General features: G+C 46.4%; 1 protein-coding gene across 1 annotated transcript in view; it reads right to left on the reverse strand.

The window, feature by feature from the left end:
- Positions 1–121: 121 nt before the first annotated feature.
- Positions 122–20,185, reverse strand: part of Akap8l (A-kinase anchoring protein 8 like) — a 38,156-nt gene continuing 18,092 nt past the window's right edge. Inside the window, exons 6-15 of the mRNA XM_051170716.1 lie at positions 19,173–19,626; positions 18,995–19,091; positions 18,846–18,916; positions 18,442–18,505; positions 17,468–17,576; positions 15,913–16,054; positions 15,719–15,824; positions 15,398–15,528; positions 597–692; positions 122–489 (exon numbers count right to left, since the gene is read on the reverse strand). Coding sequence (XP_051026673.1) covers positions 196–489; positions 597–692; positions 15,398–15,528; positions 15,719–15,824; positions 15,913–16,054; positions 17,468–17,576; positions 18,442–18,505; positions 18,846–18,916; positions 18,995–19,091; positions 19,173–19,626 — 1,564 coding nt within the window. The 3' untranslated portion in view covers positions 122–195. The remainder of the gene's footprint in view (positions 490–596; positions 693–15,397; positions 15,529–15,718; positions 15,825–15,912; positions 16,055–17,467; positions 17,577–18,441; positions 18,506–18,845; positions 18,917–18,994; positions 19,092–19,172; positions 19,627–20,185) is intronic.

The following is a 20,185-nucleotide window of genomic DNA, read 5'->3' on the forward strand; positions in this document are numbered from 1 at the left end:
AAGAGCGTCCAGGTTCGCGCACGCGTGAGCTGTTCCAGTGCGTTTACCCGTGCGCAGGCGCACCTTGTCTCTGGACACTTCCAGGGGCCCTCCCTCACCACTCACAACACAAACTATGACCTGGGGTGGGAAAGTACTTTATTAAGCTGCGCTTCCAGCCTTGACAATGCGAGCCCTGCCCGCTGTTGGTACGAGTTATGGGGCACCCCCACCGCCCTCCTCCTCGTCTTCCACATCAAGGCCCGGGATCCCACGGATCTGGCACTGCAGCGCCCCGCCCAGCAAGGGTACTGCACCCTCCTCCTCCTCCGGTGGTGGCGGAGGTGGCGGTGTAGCAGTCTCTGGGGCTGGCTCCAGGGGCACCGGGGGCTGTGCAGGCACGCCCTCTGCGTGTCCTGTCGCCTCTGATGCCCCCTCATCGAGAGTGCCACCCTCCACCTCGTCTTGTTCCTTCTCCTCCTCTGGGCTGTCGGTGAAAGGATTCTCGCCCTGTAGAGATTGATGGAGACCTTAAAGGGAGGAAGGAGTCACAAGAACACAGTGTGGGGACCAGGCTCACCCAGAGGTCAGGACTAGGGCAGTGCCTTTTGCCTCACCTTCAGATAGCGCTCCAGCTTCTTGCTAATGAGCTTGTTGTTGAGAATACTGCGGGCCACCATAAGAGAGGACTTCTTGGACTGCTCCATCATAAGCTATGGGCAGGGCAAACAGGGCTAGTGAGGTTGCTCTAAAAGCCCAGCAAACACAGCTAAGACTCAGGTTCACCAGTAACTCACCTACCTAATGTCTGTAAGTGCACCTTGGACATAGTCCTGTCACTCTGGATAACATGCAAGGAATAAGGTTGTGATCTGATCTTGCTGCAATGGTCTATTCATCCACACCATATTTACTGAATGTTGAAATCTGATTTGCTTACATAGAAACTATAGTAAGTGCTGGGCCTCATGGCACAGGCAAACCAAGGCATATCCGGACTACAGAGTTCAAAGGCAACCCGGGCAACTTAGACTATGTCTCAGAAAGTCAAAGATGTCTGGGAGGCTGGAGAGAAGGCTCAGTGGTAAAAAACACTTGATAGTTTTTCAAAGACTCAGGTTCAAGTTCCAGCATCCACAAAGTGGCTGACAACAATCTCTAATACAGTTCCCGGGGATCTGATGCCCTCTTATGGCTGCCAGGCATCAGGCACTCGAATGGTGAGCATACAAACATGCAAGCAAAACACACAGAAAATAAAAAATAAATAAAACATTGGGGGGGGGCGGCAGCTGGAGATAACAGTTCAGTGATAGACTGCTTAGTATTCTTGAAGCCCCCAGTTTCAACACACACACACACACACACACACACACACACACACACACACACACAGAGAGAGAGAGAGAGAGAGCGCAAGCGCAATTGGCTTAATACACAAGGAGATTGTTTAGAATCAATTAGGAGACTATAAAAACAACATTAGCAATGCACACCTGTAACCCCAACATTCAGGAGGCAGAGAGAACTATTGCTAATTTCAAGGTCAGTCTGACCTATAGTGTGAATTCCAGGACAGCCTGGACTACATAAGACTGCCAAAACAAAACAAAATGATAATCAAAAGAAACTATATTTATATGTTGTGCATCCATTTAACCCACAGGATTTAGTTAAATAAATAATGGTAAGGTTAAAAGGAGACTTTTTTTTTTTTTTTTTTTTTTTTTTTTACTGGTGGATCAACTGGTTACAAATTGAAAAGCTGTTTAAAATACAAATTTGCCTCAGTAATTCCTATCCCAAAGAAACAGATATTATCCAGGTGTGGTGGTCCACACTTGTAATCCCAGTACTTGGGAGGCAAAGAGAGGTGGATTTCTGGGAGTTCATGGCCAGTGAGGTCTGTAGAGTTTTAGGACAGCTAGGGCTACACAGAGAAACCATGTCTGGAAAAATGAAACCTAGAAATAAGCACATTTACTAGTTGTAGGGGGGATGTAAGGGGCGGGGGAAAAGAACTGCAAAGCATCTTTGTTCTTTAGTGGAGAAGTGAGTAAACTATACTATCTAAAAGAATACTGTTCAGCTCCTAATAGGACCTGTTGGCAAGAGTCTAAAAGACATGTGATGGGGGCTGGAGAGATGGTTCAGTGGCTAAGAGCACTTCCGGAGGTCTTGAGTTCAATTCCCAGCAACCAGATGGTGGCTCACAACAACTTATAATGTGACCTGATGCCCTCTTTTGGCCTGTGCATGTACATGCAAACAGAGTACTGTATATATAATAATCTTTTTTTAAAAAAGGCATGTGATGTACAGCATGAAAGCCTGAGCCTTTTGTTTTGTTGAGGTCTTTCTGTGGTAGCTTAGGGTATTCTGGGAGACTTGTTTGGTCTGTCTGTTTGAGAAATTTTGTAGACCAGGCTAGCCTGAGCTCACTATGTAGTTAGTGTTGGTCTCTCAAACTTGTGGCAATTCTCCTGCCTCAGGTTTACAAGTGTTGGGGTTACAGGAACATTTGACTATGCCTAGTTTATAAATTAGCTCTGAACTTGTGATCCTCTTGACCTCCTAAATGTTGGAAATGTAGACTTATACTATCACACCTGAGTCATTCTGTCTGGAAGACATGCTGGGTCATTTTCTCAGTGATGGGAGAAAAGATGTGATTATTAAGCCAAAGAAAAAAAATAAAAGGGAGATAGTTCTCTCTTTCCACCATGTGTATACCAGGGCTCAAACACAGGATGCCAGGCTTGGCAACATGTGCCTTTACCCACTGATCCACTTCTCCAGCCATCAGAGTTTCTTTATACATTTATCTATTAATAGACCAAGAGTAACATATTCAAGTCATACAATCACAGTAGTAATGCGGTTCCTCAGGCACTCTCACTGGCCAATGCAATGTCCTATCTTATCCCTTCTATGTGTCCGGGAGTTGAAACACAAACAGATTTCCAGATTTTGGTTATTATGACCAAACATGAATAATACTTTAAATTTCAACCAAGTAACTGATTATCCCAAGTGATAGTGCCTGATTATCCAGTGCTTGCTCCAGACCTTGACCTAGTAGTGACTTATGCTTAACTGTGGTAGCATTAAAACAACCAAGTATACAGCACTGAGGAGGAAAATATAGAGCCTGACCTGGTCAACGAGAACACATTGGTAGTGTCAGCTGCAGCAGAAGCAGAAGCAGAAAGATCAGGTGAGCCCAAAGGTTCAAAGACAGGATAGGCAAAATAGATTTCTCTTACCTACCTCTTCATGCATTGGGTGTTATTTTTTGCTGTCAGATAAAAAGAATGTTTGCTTCTCTGGTGCCCTTGCCCTGCCCAACAGCAACCCTGAGTACTCTAATGTGCACACTGATAAGCCAAGCCCCCTTGGTCTCTAGATTGCCTGGCCTGCTCAGGAAGATTTCTTTGAACAGTTACAGTAAACAAATGATCTAATTATTTCCCAGGTCTCATCATTTGTTTTTCGAATTTAAAATTTTTAGAATTTAATACACACTATGAAGCAGGCACACAACTTTCTTTTCCACAAATTTATAAAATGTACCAGTATTTTCCTAGTAAACTGAAGTACAGGTCTCTAATCCTAGTCTTTTGTTATTTGGTTTGGTTTTACTATTTATTTATTTTTGTTTTTCAAGACAGGGTTTCTCTGTGTAGCTCTGGCTGTCCTAGACTCATTTTGCAGACTAAGCTGGCCTTGAACTCACAGAGATCCACCTGCCTCTGCCTCCCAAGTGCTGGGATTAAAGTCATGCGTCATCACTGCTTGGCAATCCTTTTTCTTTTCTTTTCTTTAAAATAAAATTAAAATCCAAGACTAACAATGGCATAGCATGTGCAAGACCCTGGACTTGATCTTAGTGTACATACGTGTACACACACACACACACACCTCCCTCCATAAGGGCTCTGGAGAACAAATTTTCCTCTCAGTAATTTGGTGGCTAAACATAAGCCAGCATTAGGTTTTTATTCCACCTTTATTTATCCTTGGTGAATTACTCATTATTCAACTATAAGGTTCTTTCCCAGATCCCGATGGAGGTTAGTATAATACCAGATTGCTTTCTGAAACCCAAAGAGATTCACCAGCACCTCCTGGCCCGACCTGCACTAACACCAAATTAAGCAAATGCTGAGGTCTGCGACATACTGGGATCTTGCTAGACTCTAGGTGCTCTGTTTTATCACTGGCCAGCATCAGCTCTTTTGTATTAAGTTGTATTGGCTTTGTGGTTAAGTTTTAATATCTGCTAAGTTCCTAAGCTCACAACTGCCCTTTGTGTATTTTTGGCCACTGTTAGACATGCCTTTTTTTTTTTTTTTTTTTTTTTTTTTTTTTAATTTTAAATCCCATACCTTTACCACATTCCACTAACTTTAAAATCATTCTGCTATGATCACTCAGCTTATAGGTGTACACCACCATGCTTGGCAAACCTTTTCATCTTCAATAGTAAACTAATCTAAATTTTATATTGGTATTATCTTTATCTGATTTTTGGAATTAAAATTTAAAAGGCACTGGGCGAGGCGGTACACGCCTTTAATCCCAGCACTTGGGAGGCAGGTAGGTGGATTTCTGTGAGTTTGAGGCCAGCATGGTCTACACAGTCCAGATTAAGCAAGGCTATACAGAGAAACCCTGTCTACGGGGGTGGGGGTGGAGTGGGGGGGATTTAAAAGGCTTCATAAGGCCGGGCACAGTGGCATGCATGCCTGTGATCCCAGCACTCAGGCCAGCCTGGTCTACACAGAGAAACCCTATCTAGAGGCAGAGGCATGGAAACTTAAAGGCCAGCCCAGGTTATATAATCCCAGCACTCAGGGAGATAGAGGCAGGCAGATCTCTGTAAGTTCAAGGCCAGCCTGGTCTAAGTCCAAGACAACCAAAGCTACACAGAGAAACCCTGTCTTGGAGAAAGAAAAACCAAGAAGAAGTGGAAGTGGTGGCATGTGTTTATAATCCCAGCACAGGAAGGGGGACAGGAGGGGACAGGCTGACCCCTAGGACTTGCTAGACATCTAACTTAGACTACTTGGTGGGCTCCAAGCCACTTAAGCAAAGGTCAAAGAAAGAAGAAAGGGAGGGAGGGGCTCATAGGAACTGAAGAATGACGTCCTAGGGTTGTCATCGAGTCTCCAGAGCACACTATATATCTGTGCAAGCATATTCATACCCTCCCCCAACACTAACACACAGACACTCACCACAAAACAAACTGGAAGCCTAAAATTTTATTAAGAGTGGACAGACTTTTAGCATGGCTGACTGTGGGGCTCTGGGGATCCACTCTCTAATGAAACTGATAAAACTTAAAAACAAAACCTATCATTTGAAGTCTTTGGAAATGTCCCAAAGGACAAACAGTAGATGGAGAAATGCTTAATAAAGAAAAGATACTTTGCTGGGTGTGGTGGCGCACGCCTTTAATCCCAGCACTCGGGAGGCAGAGTGTGGTGGATTGATGTGAGTTCAAGGCCAGCCTGGTCTACAAAGTGAGTCCAGGACAGCCAAAGCAACAGAGAGAGACCCTGTCTCAAAAAACCAACAGCAACAACAAAAGATACTTTGACCAGTGACAGTAACAATTGCGTATTCCTGCCCTTGCTCCCTATTACTGAGACTCAGTTCTAGATGCAGAGATAATAGCTTAGACACAAGAGCCAAGGCTTGCCTTAGGGCACAACATGCTAAGAATATAGGGGCTGACATATTCTTGGCTTGTTCATAAAGGGAAGTGCCCAGGATATATGGGGGGGGGGTGGCTATGCCAGTTTTCATGCCCTCATTTCTTTCTAAAAGCTGAGGGTGGCACAAAGAAATGCTTCTTTGTCTTCATTCTTCTAGCCTTGGCTCAAATTCTACCTTGGGAGAGCTCAGCCTTAGAACAGTGAACTCTCTGTATTTCCCCAAAGGAATGATGGACTTATCCCCAAGAATGAAGGTTAAGATGAAGGAGGGCTCTCTCAAACCAATGGACAATGTGGACAAAGGAGGCTGGAAGTTTGGAAAGTAATATAAACTCAACTAAAGGCTGGCTATGTTGCCACAAAAACAAACAAACAAACAAACAGAACAGAACAAGAGCTAAGAATAGCCTCTTTAGACTGAGACTACATCTCAAAACAGTAATCTCAGAAACTAGTAGAAGCCCCAAACAGGGTAAATGGGTGCTGGGATGAAGTGGGGTTGTCAATGCATGCTTGAGAAACATTCTACCCACTAAAGCCACAGCTCAGGCCAAGAGCCAGGATTTAACCAGACCACATTAGAGTGAAAGTTAAGTTCTAGAGCACTGCTAGGAACAAAAAAACAATCAACTAGAAATTAGTTCATTAGTTGGTGTGGCTAGGAAAGAGATAGGTGACTTAAAACCACTCTAGGTGATTCTCAGTATCTCAGAGTAACAGTAATATGCTGATGGTTTCCTGCCTCAGAGGACAACATTTGCTAGGGATCACTAGCAGATACCTCACTGAAGAATTTGGCTTATCCTGGGAATGTAACTTAGTGGGAGAGTGCTTGCCTAGAATGTACAAGGCCTGGAGACTAACTCCAACACCCATACAAAGGAGGAGGGAAAAAATTGGCTAGTCATTAAACACACAGGTAAGTGAAGACATTAATAAGTTGCTGCATATGTGCTCAGAGGGGTGAGTCATGATGTGTTTTTAAGATGTCTAGATTATGAGTTATTCAAAGGAAACTGATCCATATTCAAAAATTACAAAACTAAACTAAAAACAGCAGACAGGAAGCAATGCTTGACGGTGACTGGGTGACAGTCTATTTATTCTCTGTAGACCAGGCTGTCCTTGAACTCAGGGCCCCACCTGCCTCTGTCTCCCGAGTGCTGGGGTTACAGGCATGCAGTACCATCATCCTAAATAGTTTTTCTTACAGTTATCTGACAGTGTTTTCTTATGTAACTAAATGATATGTTGAGTACTCATTCACCAAAATGGGTGCCACCACTGCCTGGCTAGAGAGATGGCTCAGAGGTTAAGAGCACTGCATACTCTTCCAAAGGTCCTGAGTTCAATTCCCAGCAACCACATGGTGGCTCACAACCATCTATAATGAGATCTAGTGCCCTCTTCTGGCATGCAGTTGTACATGCAGGCAAAACATTGTATACATAATAACCAACCAACCAACCAACATTTAAAGGCCAGGTGTGGTGGTGCATGCCTTTAGTCCCAGCACTCAGAAGGCAGAGACAGGCAGATTGATGTGAGTTCGAGGCCAGCCTGGTTTACAAAGCGAGTCCAGGACAGCAAGGCTACACAGAGAAACCCTGTGTGGGAAAGATTGTAAGCTTTGTCCCAGGTGAAAGCAGTGTTGGTGGGCTTTGTCCCTTGGAAACACCATGGATAGACTGACCCGAGCCATCCTGGGTCTGAAATTCAGGAAGTGGACTGGGGGACTCCAGCCAGGCTATTGTGTTTCTAATTGAACATCGATGGGGGCAGGGATCCTGACCCAGACCAGCCATTACACACCCAAGAAAAACACAGGCGGAGCAGAGAGAAGACTACATCTTTTGGAACAAGATCACACGTGGATTTAGGGAGAGACCTGCTTACAAGCCAGACCAACGTATAGGCCAAAGACACCTGGGGATCCGTCCCATGGAACAGATACCAAAAGGTTTACTCTTGTTTCCCTTTAACCCTTTCTCCTTTTTGTATAAGATTGTTAGATTGTATAATAAAGTCTAATTGGTTAAAAAACACAGCCAACAACCAACCAAACCAAACCAAACCACATTTAAAATGGGCTTGGAAGTAGAGGCAGGCAGATCTGTGAGTTTGGGGCAGCTTAGTTTACACAGCAAATTCCAGGCCAGCCAAGGGTACAGAGTGAGACAATGTCTTCAAAAGCCAACATGAGCCAAAATAAACAAACAAACAAACAAACAAAAAAAGTGTCAACAAAGATGTAGTAATATCTTTTTATAAAAGTACAACTAAATCTTAAAGTTGAGAAGTGTTAACAGAAACAAAACATTCACCAGAGGGGTTCAACAGCAGATGTAAACTGAACAATCAGTAAGCCCATAGGTCAAAAGCATCATAAAACAGAGTCCTACTCTCATCCCTCCCTCTATTGAAAGGGACCAGAGGCTTGACAGTGTGGATTTGACTTTACTCTTGTTTGTTTGTTTGGTGGTGGGCACGTGTGGAGATCGGAGGGCAAATGCCAGGAGTGAGTTCTCCCAACACGTGAGTCCCAGGAATCAAATTCACCAAGAGCCTTTATCTGCTGAGCCATCTTGTTGGCCCAACAGTGAGAATTTAAGAAGAGGGCAGATACTAACCTAGGAACACTCACTCTGGTTATACTTCCTTCCTTCTGAAGTAGCCTGGAGTCTTTCTCTCAACAGTTAGTGTATCTCAGATAAGACAAGGAACCAAAAACGACCCTAAACAAGATACCTTCTTGGCACCAATATGGCAGATCCTGAGGTAATGGCCTGGCATGGTCAGACCAGGAGGATATTGGCTATGGAAGTTCCTAGGGCTCGCTTTTGTTCATCTTTCCTGTTTGAAACCAAGACTGCTGTAAGCATGTTTGTCCACAGCAGGGTACCCAGACTGTTAAATAAAACTTCATCTCTGCCTTTACCACTGTTTGTCTCTTTGATTGGCTTCCCAGGACAACTGGCTGAGCCTCATCTATTGGAATTCTGTGTGCCTGGGACTTTTGTTCTAACTCAGGCAACAATTATACCATCTAAAGAAGAGAGGAGGAGGAGGAGAGAGAGAGAGAGAGAGAGAGAGAGAGAGAGAGAGAGAGAGAGAGAGAGAGAGAGAGAGAGAGAGAGAGAGAGAGAGAGAACAGTCAAGAAAAATGAATAGTCTCAAGACAGCAAAGTTATTCAATATAATATATAATGACAGAATAAGAATAAGAAAAAGGAGCTGGGCGGTGGTGGCGCATGCCTTTTTAATCCCAGCACTCGGGAGGCAGAGGCAGGTGGATCTCTGAGTTCGAGGCCAGGACAGATAAGGCTACACAGAGAAACCCTGTCTCGAAAAACAAAAACAAAAACAAAACAAACAAACAAAAAACCAAAAAAAGAAAAACAAAACAAGAATAAGAAAAAGGAACAGAAAAAAAAAAGAAAGAAAAAGAAAATGGAACAGAAAAAATGGCTGAAAGCTTCCCAAGACCAATGAAAGCTTTAATTTATACAAGAAGCCCAAGTAGAACAAATATAGAGACCCAGAAAGGATGCACCATAACTCACAGCACTAAAAGCCCAATATAAGAAAAAAGCTTGAAAGCAACAAGAGAAAAATAGATCTTCAATTATAAACTGATGTCTCATCAGACAGGCGAAGCCGGAAGACAGTGCGAACACAACAGAAATGCTTTAAGAAACCAACTGTCACCTTGGCCTTCCCTGGCTGGTCTGGAACTGACAATATAGACCAAGCTGGCCTTGAACTCAAAGAGATCTACCTGCCTGTGCCTCTTAAGTGCTTGGATTAAGGGACTATGCTATCATACCAGTCATACTTTGAAAAACACCATTGAAAGTTAAGAAAGATTAAAAAACAACAACAACAACCAAAAAACCCAAAATAACAGAAAAAGACTTGTAACCATCAATTAGAAGACAATACTAAAGGCTAACACTCTGCCCACTGCAGCAAGAGATGACAGAAAACAATGTTTTGAGGTAATAAGACTTCCCCAACTCATCTAAAAACGCAACATAATTCTATCAGAATACCAGCTTGGCTTTTCAGAGAAAATGATAATCCCAAAACCAAAGAACATGTAGTAACAGAATCAATCTTGAAAACAACATTAGACACCACACATTCTGAATTTAAATTTAATCATAAGGCTTCAGTTACCAGTTAAGATAAACAGAACAAGTTGCAGCACATAGGCAGAAACACATAGATTATTTCTAGTTTGAAGTTAGCACAAATTGCAGAGGGAGAACTCACGACAGCAAATAACCAAGTCCCTTGTCCACTCTTCTCCCCAAAAGAACCAACAACAATGGGATGGAACAGCCGGCGTGGTGGCGCATGCCTTTAATCCCAGCACTCGGGAGGCAGAGGCAGGCGGATCGCTGTGAGTTCGAGGCCAGCCTGGTCTACAAAAAGTGAGTCCAGGATGGCCAAGGCTACACAGAGAAACCCTGTCTCGACAACCAAAAAAAAACAAAAACAAAACAAAAAACAATGGGATGGAACTTAAGAGTCCAGAAATAAACCCATACAGTTATAGTCAACTGACTTTCTACATGGGACAAAGGTCATTTACTAGGGGAAAGAACTGTCTTTCAAGTGGTACTAGGATAACTGGGTATCCACATGTGAAAGAATGAAATTAGGTCCTGACCTCATATGATAAAATAATTAAATGGATTAAGGCCTAATTGTAAAATTTGAAACCAGAAAACTCTAGGGATAAGCACAGTGGCTCACACCTGGAATATCCGCACTCAGGAGGTAGAGGCAAGAAGACTAACACAAGTTCAAAGCTAGTCTCTCTACACAGCAAGTTCTAGGTCAGCCAGAGACACAACATAAGTGAGAACCCCATCTCAAAAAGGGGGAGAGGGAGTGGTGGAGTTCCTACACCACCTTAGTTTAATAAATTTTTTGATAATAACACCCTAACCATAAACAATAAAAGGTAAAATAGAGTGGATTTTTATCAAAATTAAACTATTGGCTGGCTGTGAGAGTGCATGCCTGTAATCCAAATACTCAGGTGGCTGAGGCAGGAAGATTTTTAGTTCCAGGCCACTTAGGGACAGCCAAGCAAGCTCCAGACTAGGCTGCCCTACACTGTGAGATCATATCTCAAAAAAAACCAAACAAAACAAACAAACAAACAAAAAACAAAACAAAACAAAAAAACCCCAACAACAACAAAAAACCAAAACAAAACAGCTGAGAATGTTGCTCAGTGGTAAAATGCTTGCCTTTATGTACAAGGTTGTAGGTTTGTCTCAATTCTAGCACTGTAAAACAGACAAGTAAGCAAGCAAACAAAAAATTTTTTTAAGAGGCTGGAGAGATGGCTCAGGGCTTAAGGGCACACATTGCTTTTTCATAGGACCTGAGTGTGTTCCTAGTATTTACTTCAGGTGGTTCACAACCACTTGTAGCTCTAGCTCCAGGGGGATCTGATGCCCTCTGTCTTCCACAAACACCTGCATTCACATGCTTGCTCTTGTGTGTTTCTTCCCCTGCCCCCCCCCCCCATAATGTTTAAAGCCAGGCATTGGTGGCCTTTAATCCCATCACTAGAGAGGCAGAGCCAGGTGGATTGCTGTGAGTTTGAGGCCAGCCTGGTCTACAAAGTGAGTCCAGGACAGCCAGGGCTACACAGAGAAACATGTTTTGAAAAACAAAAACAAAACAAAAGAAAAAAGTTACACTATAATGCAGACATTCTACTTCTAGGTATATGGTCAAGAGAAATAAAAATATGCCCACACATTAACTTGTAAATAAATGTTCCCAAGACAATTATTCGTTATAGCCAAAAGAAGGAACCAACCTAACGGCCTAAGAGCAGCTACATTGTCAACCTGTGGGTGGTAACTCCTAGGGGTGTGTGTCAAATGACCCTTTGACAGGGGTCACATATCAAATGTCCAGCATATCATAATATGATTCATAAAAATAGCAAAAATACAATTATGAAGTAGCAACAAAAATAATTTTATGGTTAGGGGTAACCACAGCATGAGGAACTGTATTAAAGATTTGCAGCATTAGGAAGGTTGAGAACCACTGTCTAAGAGGATGAGTAGATTTAAAACAAATAAAAAATAGTATATTTAAACACTATATTAATTCATACAAAGGATGAAGTTGATACATGCTATCTTGCTCACAGTGAAAGAGCAATCATAAACCATGTGCTATGTGACTATTTATAAGCAGTGGCAGATATAGGCAAATACACAGTAAACTGGAAGCTCCCTAGGGCCAGCATTTTATGAGAAGCTATGGGTGGGTAACAGCTAACATTTTCTATAGTTGACTATGGTATGGTTACAGAACTCTGTGGTCTAAGGGATCAACTCAAAACCACTGAATCCTAATTAAAAAAAAAAAGTGTGCCTGGCCAGTTGCAGTGGTGTACTCCTGTTACCCTAGTACTTGAAGAAGCAGGGGCAGGTGGATCTCTGTGAGTTTGGGGCTAGCCTAGTCTACAAACTGAGTCCAGGACAGCCAAGGCTACACAGAGAAACCGTGCCTCAAAAAAATAAAATAAAGGGGGCTGGAGAGATTACTCAGTGGTTAAGAGCACTGGCTGCTCTTCCAGAGGTGCTGAGTTCAAGTCACAGCAACCACATGGCAGCTCACAACTGTCTATAACTCCAGTTCTAGAGGATCAGACACCCTGTCCCAGGCATACATGTAGGCAAAGCACCAATGCAAATAAAATAAATAAATTATTAAAAATTAAAAAATAATAAAATGTGTCTGTTGTGAATGTATACAGTGTACGTACATGTGTATACTTGTTCCTGCATATGCACATATATGCAGAAGCTCAAAGACTTTGGGCATCTGTCTTCATTACTCTCCACTTTTTTTTCCTCTTTTTTGATTCAGGATCTCTCACTGAACCTGAAGCTCATCAATTTATCTAGAATGGCTGATCAGAGAACTTTAGGAACCTACCTGTCTTTGTGTCCCTGAGACCTGAGATATTACAGGTATAAGAAGCCAAGACAGGCTGTTTTCACAGTGTTATGCAATGAGACGAGCTGTCTCAGACTTTTACTACCATGATTCTCCACCATGACAGACTGCACCTTTGAACTGTGACTCAAAATAAACGCTACCTTCTTTAAGTTGTTTTAAGTGGTCAGGTAAGTTGTCACAGCAATGAGAGAAGTTTCTACTCTAATGACCACTCCCTCACCCCTTCTGACATTGTCTAATGTAGTTCAGGCTGTACTTGAGCCTGCAATCCTTCTCAGTCTCTCCAGCACTAGGATTACAGGCATATACCACCAATCCGATAAACAGTACCTTTGCTACTGCTGTTATGACAGGGTCTCACTCACTATGCAGCCCTCAATGGCCTGGAACTCACAGAGATCTACCTGCCTCTGCTTCCCAAGTGTTAAGATTTAAGGTGTGTGCCACCAGATTGGCTAAAGTGTACAATGTAAAACAGATATATTATGACAGTGCTGTTGTTATCACTACTGATGTATGACAATTAAAATTTAGTGATCAGGTACCAAAATATTAGTATATGGAAGCATTCAAGTCCTCCTCTCGTCTGAAGCATACTTTTTTCTTTTTTTAAATAGAGCTTTACTCTGTAGCTCAGGTGGGCTTGCAGCTAACAGCCTTCTGTCTCAGTCCCCCAACTGCTGGGATTATAGGTGCAAGTCACCATCATGTCTGACTAGTCTGGAACTTTTAATTGCAGTATTTAAACTGCATTAAAATTGCCTTACCTGCAATTTCATCAAAGGCAAAATCTCTATGCCAATTCTCACTTCATATTTTTTTTAGCTATTGTTAATTTTTCCTATACTATTAATGTCACGTACTTGCCATCGTCCACAGTCTTTTCTCATGAACCAGACTCAGGGCCCGCTTAACAAGAGGGAATTTATGCCTGGTACTGGAAACCTAGCCAACTACCCAGGGCCAGGGAAGTCATGAACCCTGAAACAACAACCACTTTACTAAAACAGCATCACTCCAAGCTACATTCCAAATATTTGTCCTAATCCCCACCAATAAGTGCAGTCCTCACTCCTCATCAAGGAAACTTCTTTTTATAAAAGTCAGAGATCATTACAGACAAGCACAACCAATCAAAATGCAGCTGTGAAGCCCAGTTCCAACAGATGCATATATACTGATGTAACACAACTCTTGAATCTAAGACTCAGGAATTATTGAGGAAAAAGGACTGAGAAAAATTTTAAGAGCCAGAGGAACAGGGAGTTTGCTGCGAGACTGTATTTTCTAGAAACATCCATGAAGTCTTATAACATGGCTGCCTAAACACTACTTGGACAAGGACAGGATGAAACCAATAGATGTGCTAAGGCAAAGGGGGAGACTCAAGGGGCTGAAACCTAGACAGAGAACAACCGCAGAGTGCTGAGACTGGGAGACACAGTCTTCCCCAGGGAAGAGTATTCCATTCTAGATCAGCTCTGAAAACATAAGCGGGAAGTATCATCACACAGACTGAGCAGACTGCATTTCTCTGTTTAGGAATACACAAACATACACATCTGTGTTCTCATCTATAACAACTACTAAAGAAAAAGAAGCCATGAATTTGAAAAAGAGCAAGGCAGGGAGGCACATGGAGGATTTGTAGGGAGAAAAGCAAAGGGGGAAATGATATAATTATAAGCTCAAAAAATACAAACAAACAAACAAACAAAAACCCAACACATTCTGGGACTGGAGGGATGGCTCAGCGGTTAAGAGCACTAGCTGCTCTTCAGATGACCAGAGTTCAATTCCCAGCATTCACATGGCAGCTCACAACTGTAACTCCTGTTCCTGGGGATCTGACATCCTCACACAGACATACATGCAATAACAAACACCAATGTACATTAAAAAAAAAAAAAAAAAAGGCCTAGAAGAGAAGGGACAATGTACTTATGTTCTTACCAAATGTGCGTCTTTCCCTGCGTCAAGTATCACACACACCACCTATCCACAATCCTAACAGCACCACTGTCTACTCAGTTCCCAGGAACTGGAATCGCCAAGGGCTCCTGGTTCCTCCACAGGCCAATGTCCTATTCCTACATTCCACCAGCATTCCTCTCCTTCATTCCCAAGGTCGTTCTTACCACATGGCTTGCGACCAGCTCCCTGCATTCTTCACGGCAGCTAGCTCTAGTTCATCATTAGCTCTAATATTTTTTTTTTCTTAATATGGTTTTTCAAGTCAGGGTTTCTCTGTGTAGCGCTGGCTATCTTGGCTTTATTTGTAGACCAGGCTGGTCTTGAACTCACAGAGATCCACCTCCCTCTGCCTCCCAAGTGCTGAGATTAAAGACGCACACCACCACGCCTGGCAGCTCTAATACTTTTATCTGACTCCTTGAACACTGCCGATGACAGAAGCAAGCCTCTGGAAGTGTAATTCCTTTCTCTCTTCCAGCCACACCAGTACGGTTTGTTGGTCTGACTTCTGAAACCAATTTAGCTGTTGATCCTTGTGTATATGAAGGTCCCATATCCCAAGACGCTCACTGAAAGTCCAGCTCAATGTCACCTCTATCAAACAGTCTGCATGTATCTCTCTGGCCTTCCTTCTCGCCTCTCCCTCCCTCCCTCACAGTCCCTCATGGGCAAGCAGAGGCTATAATCCAAAAGAGGACAACTGGGCCCCAGCTCACCCTGCGGTTCCGGTTGTGATCCACAGTCTTGAGATGCTTTTGGATGATTCCAAACTGCATGGGGATGAAGAGGTCACAGGCTGCACAGTGGGCTGCCTCCACTTTCTTCACAAAATGCTCCATAGCAATTTCTGTTGGGGGCAGAAGAAAGAAAGCAGTCATCACTGGTCTCAGGTGCCAAAGACATCAGGCTAACTTCTTAACTTTCCCGCCACGTCTACATGAGCCTGAGACTGGGCGAGCACTGAGAAGCAGAGAAGGGCAGGCCACACTAGAGGCCTACCTGGTGGCAGCCAGCCTAGTGGGATGGACCCTCCTCACCTTGGGTCAGATCTTGGTCTCTGTAGATTTGTTGGATCAGACCATCAAGGTCCTCCACAGTTTTTCGGAGCTCTTCTGTCTTCTTGGTCTTGTTGGTGACATATTCCTATCAGAGGCATAGATGTTTGTGTCAGCTGCCCCCTGGTCCCAGAGACTAGAGAAATTAGTAGCAGATGTGCTGCTTAGGAGCTTACCTGCAGGAAGTCAGCAGTCTGCTTGGGAAGCTTGGTGCCTACGTATTTGAAGTGTTCCTTGTGGAACTTGCTGTCAAGGTGACTACCCATCTCGTCCTCATAGAAAGTCCGGTATTTGCAGAGAGAACACACAAACTGGATCCTGCCACAGGAGGGAAACAAGAGGCTGAGGCTGCAAGGGTCCTAGGAAATGTTACCGCTACTTCACCCAACCCAGGTACAGGCCTTGAAACAGGCCTCACTCAGTACAGTCCCAGCAGAGGGGTAGGCTGGGACTGTTAGGGCCAGGAGCAGAAGGGGACAGTCTGTCGGCTGCAGTTACAGCAACGTAGGGGACAGGGGAAGAACTCTTCCTTCCCACAGGCAGGAGGCTGAAACCCAAGGCAGCTGCTGCTGCAACACGCAAAGAGTCGCTGGAAGGTTGTCGGAGGGCCTCTCTACCAAGGCTGGGCAGGAGCTTGTGCATTTGGCCCAGCTGGGGACCAGAAGGAAGGATGCCCTGGCGAGAACCAGGAGGGCCTGAGGTGTAGAATAGAGTACGCAGTCCCGAGGCAGTGCCTGAAAAGGTGCTGCATCTTCCTTCTGGGGTCTGCGGGACTCAAAGGCCCTGCCCATCCTCTGCTCAGAATGCCTGGGGGTGGTGCCAGGAGGGATGGGAGGCAGCAGGCCTGGGCACCTGCTGCCTCATCTTCCTCTTCCAAGAAGAGACCAGTCTGAGCTGGAAGGAGGGCGCCTGCCTGGCCTGCCAGAGGGCAGCCTGGAATCACTGGGCGAGGTGCTCTGTCTAGGCCTCGTGTCCACAGCAGAAGCCTGGGGTCTAGGGCCTGGGCTGGAACAGGCCACCGTGGCAAGGGGCGGAGGCCAGCCGCCACCGAGGCCTCGGGGCGGGTCCCTACCTCTGCCGGACGTCCTTATCTGGGCCACGGGGTCAGCTTTGTCTGAAGAGCCCAGGGGCCGGGCGCCGGCGAGGCTGAGTGGAAGGTCCAGCAAGAGCAAGAGTCTGAGGCGGAGGAGGCAAGCGCCAGTGCGGGAGCCCTGAGGGCAGACAGACCCGACCAAGGGGCGTGAAGGGCTCAGCCACAGACAGGCCCGGCCTGAGAGGGCCGGTGGGCAGGGCCAACAGCAGACCCAGAGGCTGCCATAGCCCACAGGTGCTGTCATCTCTCCTGGGCACCGCGGTGGCCTCTTGGCAGCTAGCTGGGGTGGCACAGGCGCCTTGGACCTTGAGTCTCTGATGAGCTGGCCCCCTCCCTCAGGGGCATCAGGCCCCCTGCGCACCTCAGGGCTTGTGTGCTGAGTGACCTAGTGCTGGAACTTCTGGGCAATGGTGCTGAGCAGTGCCAGGTCTCAGGCCACAGATGGCAGCAGTCACCAGGTGGCCACAGAGGGGCAGGGGGTCGAGTCAGGACTTGGGAGCTGGGCCTGGCAGGAAGCAGGGTCCATGCACAGCAGAGCAGGTGGTGGTTCCCAAGGAAGGTCAGTGGGCGGCGAGATGGCCCTGCTCTCCTGGTGGCAGCCCCAGAGCGAGGCACAGGGATGGAGGGAAGACAGTTACCTTTCCACCATACGGTCTCGCTGCCGCTTTTTCTGCTTGTCTTGGCTCTTCTTGCTTGCCTGCAACTTGCGCTTGGCCTGGCTGCTCTCATCCTGGGTGGTTAGGGCCCCTGTGGTAACAGAAAGGCAGGGTTACCAGCAGGACCCTAAGAGAATAGACCCTGTGGCCTGTGGCTGAATCACCCGCTGTCCACTCCAGAGGGTCCATCTGAGAGCAGCTGTATACATAAAGCCTCAGGCCATGAGCAGGGCTGGGTGCCCTGGGCTGAGCAGGAAGTAGATTTGGCTTAGACACCAGGAGAGGGGGGAACACGTGCTGACCCCTCTATTTTCTGGAACACCCTCACTCTCTGCAGAGTGGATGCAGAGAAGCTGGAAGGCAAAGACAGGCTGTCTTGGTGGGAACACAAGTGTGTTCAGAGGGACTGGGCGGCGGGATGTAGGGAGGCCGTTCACATGGCCCTGCCCACCCCCCACCGGGCACCGCGGCAACAGTGGGCTGAGGCTGGATGTACTGTTAGGTACCTGCTGGCGCTCATCACTCAGGTGGGGGGACACGGACTCCCAACAAGGGCTGGAGAGGCGCTAAGGGAGAGGACACGCAAACCAGAGCCGTAAAAACTGCACCAAGGGTCCCAGCTCGGACACCAGCCACTGAGCACTTGGAACTGTGTGTTACTGAGGGGCCAAGGGGTATGTGTGCCAGGGGCTCCCCACACTTTTGCTTGCTGCCCCCACCTGAAGGCAAAACCAAGTGCTACACTGGGGGCCACACCATCCACAACCTCCGCCTAGGAAAAACAGAGGCAGGCTGGGAGGGCTCAGAGGAAGAAGCCCTGCTTGCACATACCCAGTCCCATAAGGAAGGTCCCCAGCCGGCCATTTTCTGCTACAACCCTGCCCTCAGCTGGAGCCCTCCCACTACAGGCACCTGGAAGAGTCTCCCCAGTACCTAGGCACCCCTGAAAGACTCACCTTTCTCTGAATCGTCTTTGCCTTCTTCTCTCCCATCCTCTTTTCCCTCCTCGTCCTCTCCTTCCTAACATACAATTTTAAAACTCAACTTTAAAAAGGGAACAGTGACTTATACTGGCTCTAAAGGGTTAAGGGCCAGAACTGGGAGTGTTAGACCTTCCCACCACCTGGGACATGGATGCCTGCATCCCCCCATTTCTCACAAGGAAACACACTGCTCATGAAGTGGTCTGTACTTTCCCCCAGATACGCAGCCTCCTTGTGCTGGCCACTCACCACCCGCACATATAGGTGACAGCACATTGCCCGTGACCCATGTAGCAAAATCTGTGCTTCTTCAAGCTAGCCTGGCTTTCTAGGCCCCACCTGCAGAGGACAAGAGCCTGGGGTCTAGGGTTACTTACTGCTCGGGAGCCTTTCTCCATAGCCTCAGCACTTTCAGTACCCTCTGCAGCTTCCCCCTCAGTGCCTTCATCTGCAAGGGGAAAACAGTCGAGCTCAGTCCAGGAGCCCCGAGGGGGCAAGGAGCAAGACCCCACACTGCCTAATTTACCATTGTCTGAGTCACTGTTGTCTGAGCAGTCTGTTCTGGTAGCTTTGCTGTCTGGCTCGTCAGGACTGCCACCCTGCTTTCTCTTCTTCTTTTTGGTCTGGGCCACAAAGAAGGAGCCAAGTCAGAGATGGTAGTTATACCCTAGCAGGGGTCAGGACGGATAGGCCAGCTTACTCACCCGGAAATCGGCTGTGGTCCAGGTCTTCCAGGTCCGCCTCATCTGCTTCATGCCATTGCCAAATCCGAAGCCAAAGCGGGAGCCACCAGAGAAGGCACCCCCACCACGCATGCCCTGGAACATGCCATACTCGGGGATGATGTTCTGGGAGAAGAGGGAGGGCAGCCGGGAGGCACCAGGCATGCACTGGCCCCGGGCCCCCATGGGGTCTTCCCACATGCGCCCATAGCCCGAGGCCACTGGCCGTCCACTCCGGGCATCCCGGGCCCAGCCCTGAGCCCTTGGACCAAATGTATCTCCTCCGCGCATTCGAAACTGGTCACGGTAGGCATCATATTGGCCCTCATAGGCCATTTCCATTTCAGGGTCAAGCTCGCCATAGTCATAGCTCGACCGATAGAGGTCGCGTTCACTCAGGATGGCCCTTGAGTCACAGGCCTCATAGGAGTCATATCTGTGGAGACACATGGCAGAGCCCCATGGAGGCCCTCGGCTTCAGCTGGTCTAGCCTACTGCTCTTGCCCCTGCAGTGCTCTGTCACTCCCAGTCTTACAAAAAACCCAACACAGCACCTAGGAAGGAAGCAAGACCACCTGCCTAGGACAGAGATGGTTTACCCTGAGCTACAGCCCATGCTTAGGCTCACTTCCCACACACCTCACAAGTCTCCAAGCCTCACTGGGAAGCATCAATAGATGCAAAAGAAATGGCACCTGCCACTCATCCCAGGCACTGCTTCCAAGGCTCCATGCTATAGCAAGCTGCCCTGCAGCAGTGTGAGCCATGTTAGCCAAGTTTCTTGCTCTTCTCCAGGAGTCCCAGGGCTTTTCTTGATTCTCCTAGTGACCAGACCAGCCTCTCCCTCTGCACTCTCTTCCTCATCTGTCAGTTGAAACTATCCAGCTTCCCCTTATCTTATGCTAGAACTATACATACCCTTCTTACTATGGCACAAGAACTCCTGAACCAAACCAAAACCAGTTGAGCCAATGACAACACATATGGGGAATCCT

Source organism: Acomys russatus, chromosome 28, assembly GCF_903995435.1.
Source record: "Acomys russatus chromosome 28, mAcoRus1.1, whole genome shotgun sequence".
NCBI classification, from domain to species: Eukaryota; Metazoa; Chordata; class Mammalia; order Rodentia; family Muridae; genus Acomys; species Acomys russatus.